The sequence below is a fragment of the Terrapene carolina genome, unplaced genomic scaffold, assembly GCF_002925995.2.
Source record: "Terrapene carolina triunguis isolate 2854851 unplaced genomic scaffold, T_m_triunguis-2.0 Scaffold93, whole genome shotgun sequence".
Classification (NCBI taxonomy): Eukaryota; Metazoa; Chordata; order Testudines; family Emydidae; genus Terrapene; species Terrapene triunguis.
This window is the reverse complement of record NW_020664444.1, coordinates 7,557,938-7,574,075: the sequence shown is the minus strand read 5'-3', so window position 1 is coordinate 7,574,075 and position 16,138 is coordinate 7,557,938. Positions and strand designations below refer to the sequence as shown.

General features: G+C 40.5%; 1 protein-coding gene across 2 annotated transcripts; it reads right to left on the bottom strand.

The window, feature by feature from the left end:
- Positions 1-1,222: 1,222 nt before the first annotated feature.
- Positions 1,223-15,098, bottom strand: COPS3 (COP9 signalosome subunit 3). Of its 2 annotated transcripts, XM_024205248.3 has the most exons (12): positions 14,999-15,098; positions 11,620-11,749; positions 9,247-9,359; positions 9,102-9,151; positions 8,042-8,134; positions 7,072-7,251; positions 5,517-5,657; positions 4,416-4,589; positions 2,932-3,018; positions 2,370-2,483; positions 1,813-1,893; positions 1,223-1,551 (listed from the first exon to the last, which is right to left on the bottom strand). In XM_024205248.3, the coding sequence occupies exons 1-12, from the start codon at positions 15,051-15,053 to the stop codon at positions 1,498-1,500; spliced, it is 1,272 nt and encodes a 423-aa protein (XP_024061016.1). In that variant the 5' UTR covers positions 15,054-15,098; the 3' UTR covers positions 1,223-1,497. The 2 variants fall into 2 exon arrangements, with proteins under 2 accessions (XP_024061016.1, XP_024061017.1); XM_024205249.2 differs by lacking the exons at positions 9,247-9,359; positions 11,620-11,749; positions 14,999-15,098 and having other exon boundaries at positions 8,042-8,202.
- Between the last annotated feature and the right edge of the window lie 1,040 nt (positions 15,099-16,138).

Below are 16,138 nucleotides of genomic sequence, written 5' to 3'. Positions count from 1 at the left end.
CATCGTTTTCCCTTTTACTGGAGAAGGCATACCTCTGTCAAAGGCGGCTCTGCTAGATTTAGAGCTCTTTAAAACAGTTCCCAATATCAGCGTTAGAAGCACAGGTGCTCTATAGCCACGTGGTAGCCTCCCGTGGAAGAGGGCCTTCAGTGGAGCTCAGCACCCAGCAGCTCCCAGGGAGATACTTAAGTGGGCGCTTTGGGATGCTGAGCAATTCTGAAAAAATTTGACTCAGTGACAAGTTTCTGTCTGACAGCAGGAAGGCAGCAGTGACGGCGACTGTTTCAAAAGTGCTCTGTTAACAGTGAGAAGTTTCAGATATACAAAAACTACAAAACGAACAGCCAACCTGTTGATTCAATGGGTAAACTACTTAAATAATTCAACAAGGCATCTATGGTTGAAATGAATCCTTGGATTTCAAACTGCAGAACACTATTCCAGCATACGTTACCTCCATATGATATGTCTGCTTTTATATTAGTAGTGTATTAAAAGTGCCACAGAGAGGTAAGCCTCAACAGTAGCTCTATAGTACCCTTGTACTTAAAACGGAATTCACATCAGCCTGGAACTTGGCTGTTTTTAAAAGCCCCTTTATGTCAGGTTGTGTTGTTTTGAGCCACTAGAGTTCTTTTCAATGCAAACTGGCCTTCACCTCCGTCTTGCCCCACAAGATCCAGGTTTTAAAGATACCTTTTTGTTTAGCTCTAGAAAATTTTCATCGGATTGCAAGAATATCCCATTAATATTGAAGGACATTAATTCTATCATTGGTTTTTAAATTACTGGCATAAAATAAGTAGTTGTCATATAGAGGACCCTACAGCCTTTTGCGCTCTACAGCAGAGCCAGCTAATGCCACATTCTAATTCCATACCAGCACAGGAATGCTATGATAATATTCTCAGCCTTTTGGGATGAAGAGGGTTTATATTTAATCACTTAATAGACAGCTGCCAGCTGGATTGGGTAGGGATAGAATGTAAGTTTACAAAAATTGTTACTCTTAAATAAAGTAAATTATTTTTTCTATACATATGATAAATAAATCTGTATTTATAGAGCAAACCGAGTCCAAAATGCTTTCAAATAATGAACTAATAATTGTTTTGTATAAGTGACCCATACTTGTTTGTATTCTTCCCTGAACAAACACACTTTAAACAAATTTTGTAGGAGAGGAAAAAGGACTGCTACAGAAACAGCAACATTCAAACCATTTAAAACAAAAGGAAGATTATTTAATGCATTAACGATGTTAATCTGAAGATAAATAAATCCACAACAGACTTTAAAATTTCTTTGAGATTTCCTTTCTTTGCAGAGAATATTTTTGAAATCATACAGTACTGAGAAGGTGTCATTTTATTTTCTAAATGTCCAGGTGAAAGCCTCAGTTCTCTCTGCTCTCTTCATAGGACTTTTCAATGCCCAGTCCAAAAGGTGGTTTTCTTTAGCTTTTACTTTAAAACAGAATAGTGGCCAATGTTAATTTCAAGAATAACTTGAAGGTTTGCTTCCTGAATCATCTTCTTGAGAGCCCATACTCTGTAAGGGAAGAAGAGAAGTTAATTCTGTAAAAAGTCTTTCCCGAGATTTATTTTCATCCTAAGCATAACTCTAAAATGTCTAATCATAAGAGATAGGAAAATAAAGTACACATGAAAGAACCTACACTCTCCCTTTTTGCACAGTGCTCACCATGTGGTGTTTACTCACTTTCCACATCTGACTTTGTTTTAATGTATGACTTTATTTAGATTCTTAAGTTCAGTATACATTCTCGGTGAAAGACCTTATGTCAGTTACCTTCTGCACAAACTGAGGGTTCACAGTGATCTCTTGATCCATGGCTTTCAGTCGTTCATCAAGCTCTATACATTTCAGCATCTGAGAAAGGCATGTTGAAAACAGCAAGCTGATTAGTTTGTCCAAGTCCATTTATAGCTCAGATGTGCTATGAGCTAATGAAAAGGAAGCATTTCGTAGCCAATGTTACAGATGAACAAGATTTTAAAATAGAAGAGTAATTTTTCTAGTATTTAACTCAAAGCCAATCCTATTGACCTCACATAGTCAATATTATGGGGTCAAAGTGCTGGCATACCTCAGCTTGTACCTAGCATACAATAGGGAACTCAGCACTGACAATAATTGCCTAGTAGAGATGGTAAATGACTACAACCTAATTGCTACAATAGCAGAATAATTTCATAGCCCTGCATTTCTGCTATATTGAGGTGCTTCACCTTGTAAAGCACCTGGCTTCCACTACATTCACTTCTTGAATTATCACAAAATCTCTCCTTATAACACCACTATTAGATTTTGAAGGAAATAGCAAGAATGTATTAAATGTTATTTACCTCCTGATCAATGTTATGAAGCATAGCCGGATTGTTGTATTTTTCAGGATTATCATGGAAACAGACCATACCATCTTTCTGATTAATACTTGCAAAGATTTCACCATCTTCTATCTGAAAGAGGTGAAACAGTTTGTAATACAAAGATTAACCTGAATACGGAAGAGTAAAAAAAAAAAAAAGTTTAGATAGCCCACAGTAATGATTCAAACACTGATCTTAAATATATTTTAGAACTTAATCATCAGTCTTGGTTCTTCCTTCCCAACAGTCTATTCCAGAGGAGTGTACATCATTCTAGTACGAGACAGGCATTACCAATGTTTGGTTTGGACTAAAGCAGTTCAGAAGTTTTTGGCCAGAGGCAGCAGCCTAAAAATCAGGGCAGGCTTTCCGTAGCTTATTTGCCCCCTACAAAAGTCCTACACTGGACAATCGGGGATTGCCATTGCCAAATCAAATATTGACTGGTCACATCAGAATATTAACAAATTATAGTCCTTAAAGCTATTTGGGTCCGTTTTGTAATTAAAAGCCATTTTAGTCAAGTAACATTCCTTACCATGTGAAGGACGTATTTTTCTGCTTCCTGCGGCCCCGATAGCTGCACTCTACTTGCCATATCTTGTAATGACAGGGTTAAAAATGTCTGAAAGTTAGAAGCATAGCAAACCATTATAATCTGAAGCTACCTGCTGTTCCTACGAGTTCTTTATGGACCACATAACTAACTACATTTTTTAAACTGATCTGTTGACTGATAATGGTGGGAACATGCAGAATAGGCAGGTTGTACAATTCTTTCCTTCCTAAGGGAAGCCTAGGTGATGTCAAGCTTCCTTTTTCCCCCATGAATGTTCTCTGCCAGACTAATACAGCTATTTCTTTCTAGAGACGTATCACATAATTTGGGAAATGGACTACAGAAGTAAAACAATGCTATTACAGTAGAACCTCAGAGTTATGAACACCTTGGGAATGGAGGTTGTTGGTAACTCTGAACAAAACATGGTGGTTCTTTCAAAAGTTTACAACTGAACAGTGACTTAATACAGCTTTGAACCTTTACTATGGAGAAGAAAAATGCTACTTTCCCTTTATTTTTTTAGTAGTTTACATTTAACACGGGTACTTGCGGGTTTTTTTTGGTCTCTGCTGCTGCCTGATTGTGTACTTCCGGTTCCATATGAGGTGTGTGGTTGACTGGTAGTTCTCAACTATGGTGTTCGTAACTCTGAGGTTCTACTGTACATTATATGCCTGTGGCACACACCATTTGAGTTAATTTAAGCAAGAGAGTATCTTAACTTTCCCCCGTGTCAAGTATCAGGAGGTAGCCGTGTTAGTCTGTATCCACAAAAACAACAAGGTGCCACCGGACTCCTTGTTGTTAACTTTCCCTGATCAACTCTAGGAACCAATATGATCTCTATTCATAGTTGCATTTGTAACTGACCCCACTTCTTTCCCAATTCTTCTGCCACTGGACAGTCCTCCCTACTCGAGAACTCAGATGAAGTTGTAAAGTTCAGTTTCCCACAGAAGATGGGCAACCTGGGGGGACGGACACACCATCCTTACTGACTTCTTTGGCTACATATAAAAGCTGTGGGCAAGTTCTCAGCTGATATAAGTCAGCACAGCCCATTGACTTCCATGGGGTAGTACAACAGTTTACTCCAAGGACTCGAAGCTTCGCCATAAGGAGGAGGCAGGCAAGTGAATCTATATATGTAATATAGAAGCAGAGAGGCCCCCTACTTCTGTATCCAGAGCTCTTTTGTATTCCTCATACAAAAATACACATTCAACTTTATTTAAAATATGGTTAATTTTCACTTCTCGTTGGCACTATATTCAACAAATGCATTTACCAAAAAATGCAACTACTTTTTAAAGTGACTATTACAGACAATCAATGTACTATAGATTGATTCAATCACAATTTCATACACACAAGACAATTTTTAGATTAGCTCTTCCAGAAATAGTGTGCTAAATCCAGAAAGTCTGGATGACTGATGCCAAAAGAAAACCTGCACCTACCTTGGTTAACCTCTGTATATTCTTTTTATAAAGAGATGACAAGCACTGCTTAACCAGCCCCATATTGTTATCTCTGGTGAATGTTTCACTATGTTTGTTGACCAAGTTTCGGAGCTCCGATGGTTTATTGGTTGAATAAACTTGTGCTAATTCATGGTACGCATTACTAAGGGGCTGTAATTAGAAAAACAGATTTTTAATGCATATGGAATTCAATTTTACAACAGTCTATTTAATAGTTTTGCGCTGGAAGTTATTTAAGCTACTCTTATTGTCAACACCATACAACTATTTTTTTTAAAGGGACTCAGGTCCCCCAGTGAGTTAATGCACTAGACTTTCACCTCTGAAGATCTAGATTTAAAGCTTGTAGAACACAAATGAAGTAAGTTTGGTGGTTTCAACCTAGTTCCCAAACATCTGTTCGTATCACAAAAGCGTAAGAGTCAGATGGTAGGCTCCTTGAGGCAGGGACTGTCTTTGTACTCTACCTATATTCAAGCCAAGGGGTTCAGATCCTGCTTAGGGGCTTTAGGTACCACTGCAATATTAAATATCCACATTTAGAATCTCTGCACAATAAACTGAATTATTTGTTATAGCATTGCTGAGATTCAAGCAGAGATCAGCCATGTGAAACTAGAGGGTGTGTTTTGTTTCAGGACATGGACACCACACACAAAGAACTAATGGGAAACTTAAGGAGCCTTGCTTACTATCTAGCAAAAGAAGGCGGCTAGTGAGTTCACCAAGTGCATTATTAAGGTGTCAGATTGATAAATGTGAAGCCAGTTTATTCTTTTGCCAGGAATCTATTTCTATTTAAGATGTAAAGACTGTGTTACAACATAATCAAGTGCTTATGTTTAAAATATATATAACTGAGAAGGCATGCAATCACTTTCTAGCCATGCCTTTTTTCTGGCTTACAAACAAGCACAAGCCCGAATGACATTTGTTCCTAACATTTCCAGTAATCTAGAACAGTAAACAGAACTGCATAAAAGAGCCAACGAAGATAGATTCTTGGCAAACATTGCAACTTTTTATTCTGAATGTATAGTCCAGGTTATTGTTCAACTGCCTTTGAAAAAAACTTACCTTAATGAATCTACCCACTATCTGAGAGGTGTACTTCGGTAGCTGTTGAACTTTGCCAAGTAGTATCAAAGAAACTAGAATGTATTTTTTATACGATTCCAACATAATATGACTAACTGCCATGGCTGGAGTAGTTATTGCCTAAGCAAGAGAAAGGGATGGGAATAAAAAATGAATGTCTCTGGCATAAACTGTATTAAAAAGCATTTCTAGATTTAAATCTCCATATGCAAAAGGGAAGTGCTGGAACATGTAATTCACCAGTGTCTGTTAGGCTCTATAGAAATGAAAGCTAGTTTAGTGAGAATCACTCAAAAGTGCCTAAAAAGCAACTTCTGGACCAGCTGCTCAAAAACACAACATAACAATTTGAATAGCGAAACTGGTCTTAAAATGACCCCACAAGGATCAAAACAAAAAACTTTTTCATTTAGTAGTGGTGGGCTTTAAGTACAGATCAAGCATTGTACTTGAAACCTTTGGGAGCCTTTGAAGAGATTACTTGTAGGAGGGGCTGGCTACTGAAGGTAGTTGGGTCATTTTCCATAAGATTTTTATCCATTACAAATACATACAAAGGTTTTGAAAAGCTTTAGATCATTCGTTTGTACAGAAACAATCACTTAAATTCAAGAGTGCCAAAAAAGGTTAGAGGGAAAGTCAAGTTAAATCCCTTTTGTCTCAAGGTTTTACCCCTGCTAGAACACCTACAATCACCAAAAGAGCAGAAAAAAAGTTTACTTTGTGCATTTGACCGCATTTGTCGTCTACGGAATTTCCCATTTGTGGATCTTTCATGCAGAAACAAGGACAAAGAAAAGCCATTTACAAATAATTAGAAAAACAAGAGTGACAGCAAACACCGAAAATTAGTACTGGTTTCAGGGGTAGGTGTACTACCTGAAACCACTAAACTGATTTTTCTTGAAGTTAGCATGTGATTTTAAATCTAAATACATGTTTATGAAAGTCAGCCTGTGAATTGTTGCCATCCACTATGAAATAAGAAACAAATGGCAATCCAAGAAAGTTTAAAAGGAGATAAAAAGCGACACAAGCATTTGGTATCCAGGCTCAGCCATACAATCTTACAGGCATGTAACCAGATCCCTTGAGGGGTTCTATGGCGCAGTAACACTTGGATTTTTGGCTGGAAATGCACAATGGCACATTATTTGCAGCCACACACAATTTTTTTCCTATCCAGCCCTGATTTAAGCAGAAAAGGATATAGCAAAATCTTAGAATAACTGAAAACACATCTAACTTACATCTGCTAGATAACTATATGTGGTGCAGATATAAAATAGCAGTAGTGAAGTATATATATGGAAGGCACTCAGATACTGTGGTGATGAGCAGCAGTATAAAACTCCAGGATAGGAATATTTAACACAAGTAGAGGTACAAAAATAAGAATCGAAGCCTCTATAGTATGAAAAGAGCCATAATTGATTTTTTGGGGAAGTTGAAAAAACCCTATACATACAGTTTTGGACTTTCAACCAATCACATTTCTGATCTTCCCACAGACTTTTGATTCAGAGAAAGTTACCTGTTCGTAAAAGTAGAGCGCTCTTTCAAAGTTCTTTAGCCCAGTGTATATCATCCCACCATAGTAGTAGTAACATAAAAAGTGCTTTGCATCATATGCCCCATTCTCTTTACAAATATCCATCATGTCCACATCTAGATATGGGAGGGCAGGTTTAAAGCATTTTGCTAACAAACAGAGCTACAAGAAAATAAACCAGGGTTACATGACAGACACCTCTATTCCATCTTAAAAAACAACAACTAAAATTCAGTTTAGTACCATTTATTAATCTCAATGCACTTTATTGCAAAAATGCAAGTAGCAACACAATCCAGGAAATGGTGCAATTCCAGTAGTGTTTTACTATAGGCTGGTCATAACCATTATGATATTGCAAGATCTACTAACACCACTGATGAGCCATTACAAATTATCTTAATGTTAAAATAGCTCCACCCTAATTTGCAAATCTGCCTGAAACATTCTACACAAGCTAGCCTGCTGGCAGCACAAAGTGCCACATGGGACATCCCAGTTCAGGCCCCGTGCCCTGGGAGCTAAGAGCAATGCAAAAAACAGAAAATTTAGCCCAGAGAGGTTGAAAGAGACATGAAAATGCCACATGCCATTGTTGAGCAAACCTCCTCTGGATAACACTCAATGTCTGGCCCTGGAAGGAGCTGTGTGCTGCCCCCCTCAGCAAAAGGAAGGATCACCATCATCCAGACTTTCAGAAGTGATGGGGGGGGAGGGGGAGAGGACGACAACAAAATAAAGGATCTGAGAAGATCCATTACAAATCCCATTCTAATGATTTCCATTATTAAAACGTCAGCATATCTTATGGTTTACTACGGTCATAAAACCCACTATACTTGTACTCATTCCTCCATTTCAGAAGAATGAAGCACACATTCACTCACTGCACAAAGGGATTGGGCCAATTTAAAATTTTTACTCTTGGTATAAGCCTGATATAACCTTTTACCTGGCAGAGATCTGCATGTATTGAGGTCAGCTGGTTTGTGTTCATCTGCATCTTGTCTATGGCTTGTCTGAGAATGCCAATTCCTCGCAGGGGCTGTCAGAAATTACATCTCTTTCAGATAATTTCTCATAGATGGCAGCACATTGGATCTTATGTTGACACTTACAAATGAAAAATAACACTAATTGATAGGTTACATTTAGTAACAATTACTCTGAGGTTCCCCCTTCCTTGTAGGATACTGCAGTCCCTTCTTAAGAGGTAAAATTATCCTTGGCTATTAACTAGCCTTGGTTTGCTTCTCTTGATGGACTACTAAAATTTAGCATTTCTGCTGCAAAAAGGCAGTTCTATTAAGAGCACATTATATGGTTAGAATACTTGAAAATTACATTCTCAAAGACCTAATCCTCAGAACACCAAAAACACGACCCTGTTCACACTGAAGTCAAAAGCAAGACTCCCAATTAATTTCATTTGGAGCAGAACTGGCTTCAACCCTATTTTTTGACTCTAAAGAATAATAAAGTGACTAGAAAGCTAACTTCTTAACCTTACAAATGTGATTCTCAAAGCTTTGTGTTTAGTTAGTCCACTCTAAACGGTCATCACGGTTTGTTGTATATTTTAAGACACCTACTCAGGTGGTAGGCTCACGTGAAGATAATGCTGAAGCCAGTATCAACTGACTGACCGGTACCAATTATTTTGGTACAATCACTTATTTTTGTATATTGTCTAGAGAACTTCAGCTCCATCAAAAATTAATGAGCACAGTGATTTCCTATTTTGTGAATGTTCCATATCATGGTTTATTTACCAGTGCTCTAAAGAATTAATGGTATTTTCTTCCTTTTAGGATCTCTCTGAAATAACCCTTTTTAAAATCTAGTTTTGGATCCATTACCTTCCTATACATATACAAGCAGGAATCCGCAGAGAAACTTTCTTAGTGAGGAATTAGCAACAAATCTCAAAACAAGACACTTAGTCTACTATGAACAAATTAAAGAACTTGGATATATAGTCTACTTATTGCTACTAGGTGACATCGGCTTACCTGTTTTCTTTCCACAAGGGCATTTGTTAACTGGTGGCAGAGGCCAGCAACTAGATACAACAATAAAAAAAGTGAAAATCACAAATACCAACTATACCAAATGTAGATTATGTAGGAGTACAGAACAAATTGAAATTTCACTTACAAGTGTCTGTTGCATATCTAATGTGCTCCCCATTACAAGTGCTGATAAAAAGCTGGACCTGCGAGAATAATGTTTCGAAATCAGGGACACTTGGCATAGAAAACTTCACAAACCTAAAAACAAAACAAAACATTAAACACTTAGTTTCTGTAAATAAAAAACTAAGGCATCTTCCTGAAATTCTCTCTGCAGAGGCAGGTAAACTTCTTCAACTGTGTGGAACTAACTGCAGACTTGGCCCAAAGTGTGTATTGTGGACTTTAGTTTGGCATATTAAACCTTATAATCCAAGCTTAAGTACCCTGACAAACAGTCCGTGGCTTTACAGAACTCAACTTTGCAAGTATGCTGTCTCAATTGAGAAGAGTAAAAGCATCTTAAACACATGAAAAGGCACACATTTATCTGACAACTACACTGATATTTGAGAATGTGATTAAAAACCCCTCACCTCCATGCAGAATCTTATGCAAACTTTCACTACAGAGCACGTTACAGCATGTGAAGTAGTAACTTTAATAGCATGAAGAATACTGTAATAGAGCAAACCTAAACAAAAAACAACCATAACACTGCACAGACACATTCCCACTCCCCTCACATTCTTCCCCACCCTAAAGACACATATAAACAAAAAAGTTTGCACTTAGTCAATCAGCACTTTTTTTATGGACATATCAACTTACTTTTTCAAGCTATATATTGCTTAAGTTTATTTTTTTGAGAGCAGAAGAAGTCTTAATGGTTTTGTATTCCCTCCACTACACCAAGAACAAACCACCACATTAGTCCTTCATAAGTACTTCCCATTGACCTTGGAAATATTGATGTACTATTGGTACTGTACCCTTCTACTGGTTCTTCTTTACTGCTTTCTCTCTCTGTCTTACGTATGCTTGTGGTTCCTTCTCAACTAAAATGTTTAGAAGTGTTTCCTGAGAAGCATTCAAATTCCTCTCATCTCCTCTTTGACCCCAAACTCTCTTTGTCATCCTAAGTCTGTAAATTTGCATATCACTACCTTCAAAACATTGCCCATGATGACACTACCTTGACTATATCGCCACTGAAATCCTCATCCATGCATTCAGCACACTTCTCCTTGACTGCTGCAAATCTGGGCCTATTCTGTGGCCTCCTCAAATTCCAACATCCCTCTGAAGCCTTATTCTGAAAAAATCTCCAAGCACCTCACTCCACTTACTGCCCATTTATTTTAGGGTGTAGTTAAAAACTGCCTATATTCTTAAACTTCATTTACCTGTTGCAGATGGCTACTGACATACTTGCTATTCCGCTTGTCCCTTCACAAAGTCTTTCCACTGTTTGTTCCAGACAGAAGGTACAGTGTGGAAGCCTTGCACTATTTTCCTGTACTTCTGACTCAATGAATCCATCCATTCAAATCTCATCATTTAAACATCTCCTCTTACTGACAGTTGCCCTTCCTCCCTTTATTTGTTCTTAAAAACGAAATGTTTTAATTTATTCACCCCCCATGTTTTCACCATTGGTGAGGCACGACAAAGATCGTGTGCTTTTAAAAAAAATTTGTAATGCATTTTTGGGATCCAACTTGCATAAAATGCAATACAAAGTGAAGTCCTGTATGTAGATTTGCAACAAGAACTAGTTTCCTAACAGATGTTTGCAACAAGAGCTAGTTTTCTAACAGATGAAGAGGACATTTTTGTTTCAAAAAGTTACTTTATAGAATTCCAGTAGTGCCACTTCTGAAGACACTTCCCTTGAAATTATGTGATGTCAGGAAGGAAAGATGACGCCAACTCCTTACATACAATTTTTCAGTAACTCATCCGTACCCTAGCCCCCTACAACAGTTCAACTGCTCTCTTAACCTGCATGATAACAACGAGACCTTCCAGACAGGCAAAATAAATGCTAGCTAAGAAACAGACAGCAGCCCACACTTCTCCATGTATGAAGTGACATTCTGCTTAATGTTATTAATCCAGTTTTCTAATACCCCATTTATGCTTCATAGCTTAAAAACATTTGATTTTTTGTTGAACTCATGAGCAAAAGTAATTATCTATGCAGACCTTCTACATGTAATAAGAAAGATGTTTCTCATAATTAAAAAAGCCCTTCCTGGGAGCTGTTAGTCATGGTATTTTACCAATTTCAGAACTGGAATAATATCAAAAAAGTGAAACACATATAAATCAATACTTTATTTGTAAAAAGGAAGTACACTATAAGAAAAACAAATTAAGCACCAGTATGAAAACAGTGCAGTAAAATGCAAGTATCCAACAGTAATAATTTTGGCTAGCAAGTCACCATACACAGTCTGAAGTTTTGGAAATTATAAGTAAATTAAGCCTTTAAGTAAAGGAAAGGATCACTTACAAAACAGCAAGAACCCCTAAGGAGTGTTCTTGCACATCCAGGGCACCAAGCACTGTATCCAGATGGGAGAGATTTTTTGCTAGCAGTTCCCCGCTTTTATTGATCAATTCACAAAGCTGGGTCATTTGCCCTGAAATATGAAATACTGCTGTCAAAATTAAGTTAGAACACTAAATGAAAATTACTTAAAGCAGTCAGCATGTCCTCATTTAACACTTCCTTGCTTTTTCCTAGGATTATTTTAAAGAAGCAACTTCATTCAGTGAAGTAGTCAAACCTACTAGTTTGTTGTTGTTAGCAATAGCCTAGGAATCCAGTCTCCCAGGCTAGTGCGGGGACTCACAATAGCTTAAGCTCTCACTTTAAAAAAAAATTAAGCTTCCAGTTGTTATGACCGTAGAGAAAACCTTTAAAAGATTAACAGATTGTAAAACCAATGCAGTATCATTTTCCTGAGTCTGCAGCGAGAACTAAGTGCCACAGCAGCTGCTCAGAGTTTTGCCAAGCTACAGTAGTGGAGTTTCACATTTACAGACACACATGGAAAGTCCATTCCCACAAAGTTGTCCATGGACAGCACCCTGGTAGAAGTCTCAGCATCCTCCACTTTCTCAGCAGCTGAGGTGCCAGGGAACTAGTCTTCTCATCACAGAGCTGTTCCTGAACCTCAGCTTCTTGAATGTCTGATCAGCTTTTTCAGTCTTGTCCATAGCATTTTTGAAGTATAGTATGTGGTCTGAAAAATTTAGACTCAACATAACCTCTAGGATAAGAGAGATTGGAGAAAAATCTCTATTTTTTCCAGTTTGGATGTAATATTGTTGTATGCACAAACTAGTCACCTGTAGTTTACTGCTTGGGGGATTCAGCACAGCATGAGGAAAGAGAAAAACATTTCAAATTAATGAGTGTGCTAAACCTACAAAAACTGACAGAGGGATCAGAGGCAGATGCTGAACCTCAAACTGTTTTTACTTATCTTTTCAAAAAACACTGGATTTTTAAATCAACTGTGGTCCTCTGAAACAGACTTGGTTCAACTGTCTATTCTGACAGATTAGATACAAACTGAATTGAGGGCCTAACCTCACCTCCTAGAATCTTTGAATCTCTATATATAAAGGGAAAGAGATACAAACATTGTTCTCATCTCTCTCTAACCTTTTCCTCTAAATTAGGATAAACAATAAAAATTTAGCTTTGAGAGAGGGGTGTGGTCTAATGGTCTGAGTGCAGGACTGGAAACCAGAAACTCCGGGACTGTAATTTTAGCTCTAATAATGACTCCCTCTATGGCCCTAGGGCTATTACTTCATGCATATATCCACCCTACTGGATCATTAAGAGAATTAGAACACTCTGAAGTTATATAATGCTGTGTAACTACTAAACATGATCAGTTTTGATAACTTTCCCCTATTAGATCAATTAAACATCAAAATGCATCTGTTCTGTCAGCATATTGCCAGCCATCAAGCGATCTACATGAACAAATTTCTAAACAAGTTGAATTTTATACAGTATAACAGTTAAAATATATATCAAAAGAAAGTTTGAGCCCCACCCAGAAATAACTCAGTCATTAAAGAGATCAAAAGTGGACTTAAATTTTATGAGAAAACATCAATTCTTGACCTGTTTCAAAGATATGAACATCCCACATAGAGAAACAAAGGGCTGGTCTACATTAGGTCTGTGAAAAATGTCATGGCCTGTGAGATGCAATTAAGCTGCCCTAAACTCCAGTGTCCATAGACACCGACAGGTTGACGGAAGAATTCTTCCATCAATCTAGCTACCTCCTCTCGAAGAGATGGATTTACTACAGAGACAGAAGAACCCCTTCCGTCGCTGCAATAAGTGTTTATGCTGCAGCTGTACTGCTGTAGCATTTCTAGTGTAGACATACAAAATAAACAAGAAAGTTCAGTATGTAAATACGGTATAAATTTGGGGTTTGAAAAGGCAATGTTATTAAAAGGCTTTCCGCACACAGAGTTATGAAAGCGCCAATATGTAATCCTACCAATTTTTTATCATATGCCTCCCTAGGCATAAAATAGCCCTGAAATAAAATAGAATTTCAAAATGACACACTACCATCAATCTATACGCTAGCTGATATAGTACAGCTATAACCTAAATCTGGAGTTAAGACTACTTTCCTAATTTGCAAAACTAAGGTCTGGTCTACACTACAGACCTATATCAGTATAACTACATCAGTCAGGTGTGAGAAAAATCCACACCCAAGTGACAGTTATACTGACCTAATCCCCTGTGTAGACAGTGTTATCTCAGCAGAAGAGCTTCTCCCACCAACATAGCTACTGCCTCTTGGGGAGGTGGATTAACTACGCCAACAGGATAGCTCTCTCATGTCAGTTTAGAGGATCTTCATTAAAACACTGCAGCTGCACTGATGCAGCATTTTAACTGTATATTTGTCCCAAGGTTAAGTTTACACTGCAGTGTAAGATTGGGCTCAAATCTGAACCTAAGACTTTGGCAATAGCAGTCAGTGCCTGCTGCTTTCCTGTTCATCTGCAGGCCCACTAACAAGCAACAGATACCAAAGAGTGAGCAGCCAGGGGATTAAAAACAGTGGGAAGTAGCAATGGGGCCACACTAGAACCCAGCAAATACCACCACTTAGAACAAATACTACTGACCAAACAAATACAAGAGAAGAGTTTTACGTTTCAACTTCTATTCCTCAGCTGTCCTAGAAAATTCCTAAATTTCTGGCCTTCAAGACCAAAATGGGCCCTTATGATTACACAGTCTGACCTCCTGCGTAACACAGGATGCAGAATTACACCGCATGCTTTCTCCACCTAGCCCACAGCTTGTGGATGAACAAGAGTGCATCTTTTAGAAAGAGACTTCCCCTCAGGAGTTAAAGAGAAAGGGGGGTGGCAGAGACTCCTACAGGTGCCAGCCATGCTACCCGAGTGAGACTAAAGCAGGGCAGGAGGCCATTTCAGTCATGAGCTACATGAAACACAGTCTGGAGACGCCTGACCATGGCCCCGCAGCCTCCAAGGCAGGAACAGGGCCGGGCCACGTGACAGAAGAGTGGGGGAGTCGGGGGATCCTCCACGACCCGCACATTCACCCCCAGCCAGGGGGCGGGGCCTATGGCAGCCCCATCTCCTCTCACACCCCCGCCGAGATGCACCTGCGCCCCCGGGGCAGGGCGGGGCCCAGGGGAGCCGTTCGCGGCCCCGCGCTCTCCGCACGGCTCAGCCCGGGTCTTAGCAGCCCCGCTCCCGCACGGTGCCGGTCCCCTTCTCCGTGGGGAAGGCCCAGCCCCAGCCCCACCCCTGGCTGCCCTGCGCCCGGGCTCCAGCCGAGCCCAGCTCCCCCCCGCGGTCACCTTGGGCCGAGAGCTGCCGGACGCTGTTGACGAACTGCTCCAGGGCGGACGCCATCTTGGCGGCTCTCGGCGCGGCCGCGTCTCTCCGGGGCGGGGGAGAGGGCGGGCAGGCGGCCCGGGCCGAGAGCGGCGGGGGGAAGCGGGAAGGAGGCTCCGCAGCGACGCCGCCACTACCCAGCCAATCAGCGGCGGTTTCAGGAGCCGCGAGACTACGCTGCTAACGTCACTTCCTCCATGTAACATCGCGAGAGCAATGGCCCGCGGAACAAACTTCCCCTGATGGTTACCATGGGAACCTCCTGTGCCCGCCCGGCATCACGGCCTGATGTAAACGCGCAGATCGCCCAATGCAAGGGCCGTGTTACAGGCGCAGCCGTGACTCAGCAACAGCTAAGGCGAGAGGCCAGTCAGTGACGTAATCGCGCCACGTCATCTCCTGTCTTCCTTCCCGCACAATATCAGCGTGTCGTCATGTTGCCTTAAACAAAGCACCTTGTGATATCACCCAGCATCCCTAGAATCAGCCCTGCATCGCCTGGCATTGCCCCCCCCCGCCATCACACCAGCATCACCCCCTCTCCGCCTGTAGTCATGCCATCGTCCACCCCATCATCACACCGTCACTGGCATCACACACCAGCATCACCCTGTCCCCCCCACAGTCCTGCTACCATCCCCCCATCATCACGCCGTCACACCAGCATCACCCCGTCCCGTCCCCCCCACAGTCATGCTACAATCCCCCCATCATCACGCTGTCACACCAGCATCACCCCGTCCTGTCCCCCCCACAGTCATGCTACCATCCCCCCATCATCACACCGTCACTGATATCACACCAGCATCATCCCCCCCCACAGTCATGCTATCATCCCCCCCATCATCACACCGTCACTGATATCACACCAGCATCCCCCCGTCCCGTCCCCCCCATAGTCATGCTATCATCCCCCCATCATCACACCATCACTGATATCACACCAGCATCACCCCGTCCCGTCCCCCCCACAGTCAAGCCGTCATCCCCCCATCATCACACCGTCACTGATATCACACCAGCATCACCCCATCTCTCCCCTGCACTCATGCCCTTGTCCCACATCATCACACCGTCACTGGTATCACACCAGCATCACCCCT

Bases quoted from the DNA above. Each gene is read 5' to 3' on its own strand.
- COPS3 (XM_024205248.3), bottom strand. From the start codon at position 15,053: ATGGCGTCCGCCCTGGAGCAGTTCGTCAACAGCGTCCGGCAGCTCTCG. The intron at 11,750-14,998 runs GTGACCGCGGGG...TTCATATTTCAG, and splicing joins CCGGCAGCTCTCGGCCCAAG to GGCAAATGACCCAGCTTTGT. The intron at 3,019-4,415 runs GTAGGTGCAGGT...TCTAACTTTCAG, and splicing joins ATATACAGAGGTTAACCAAG to ACATTTTTAACCCTGTCATT.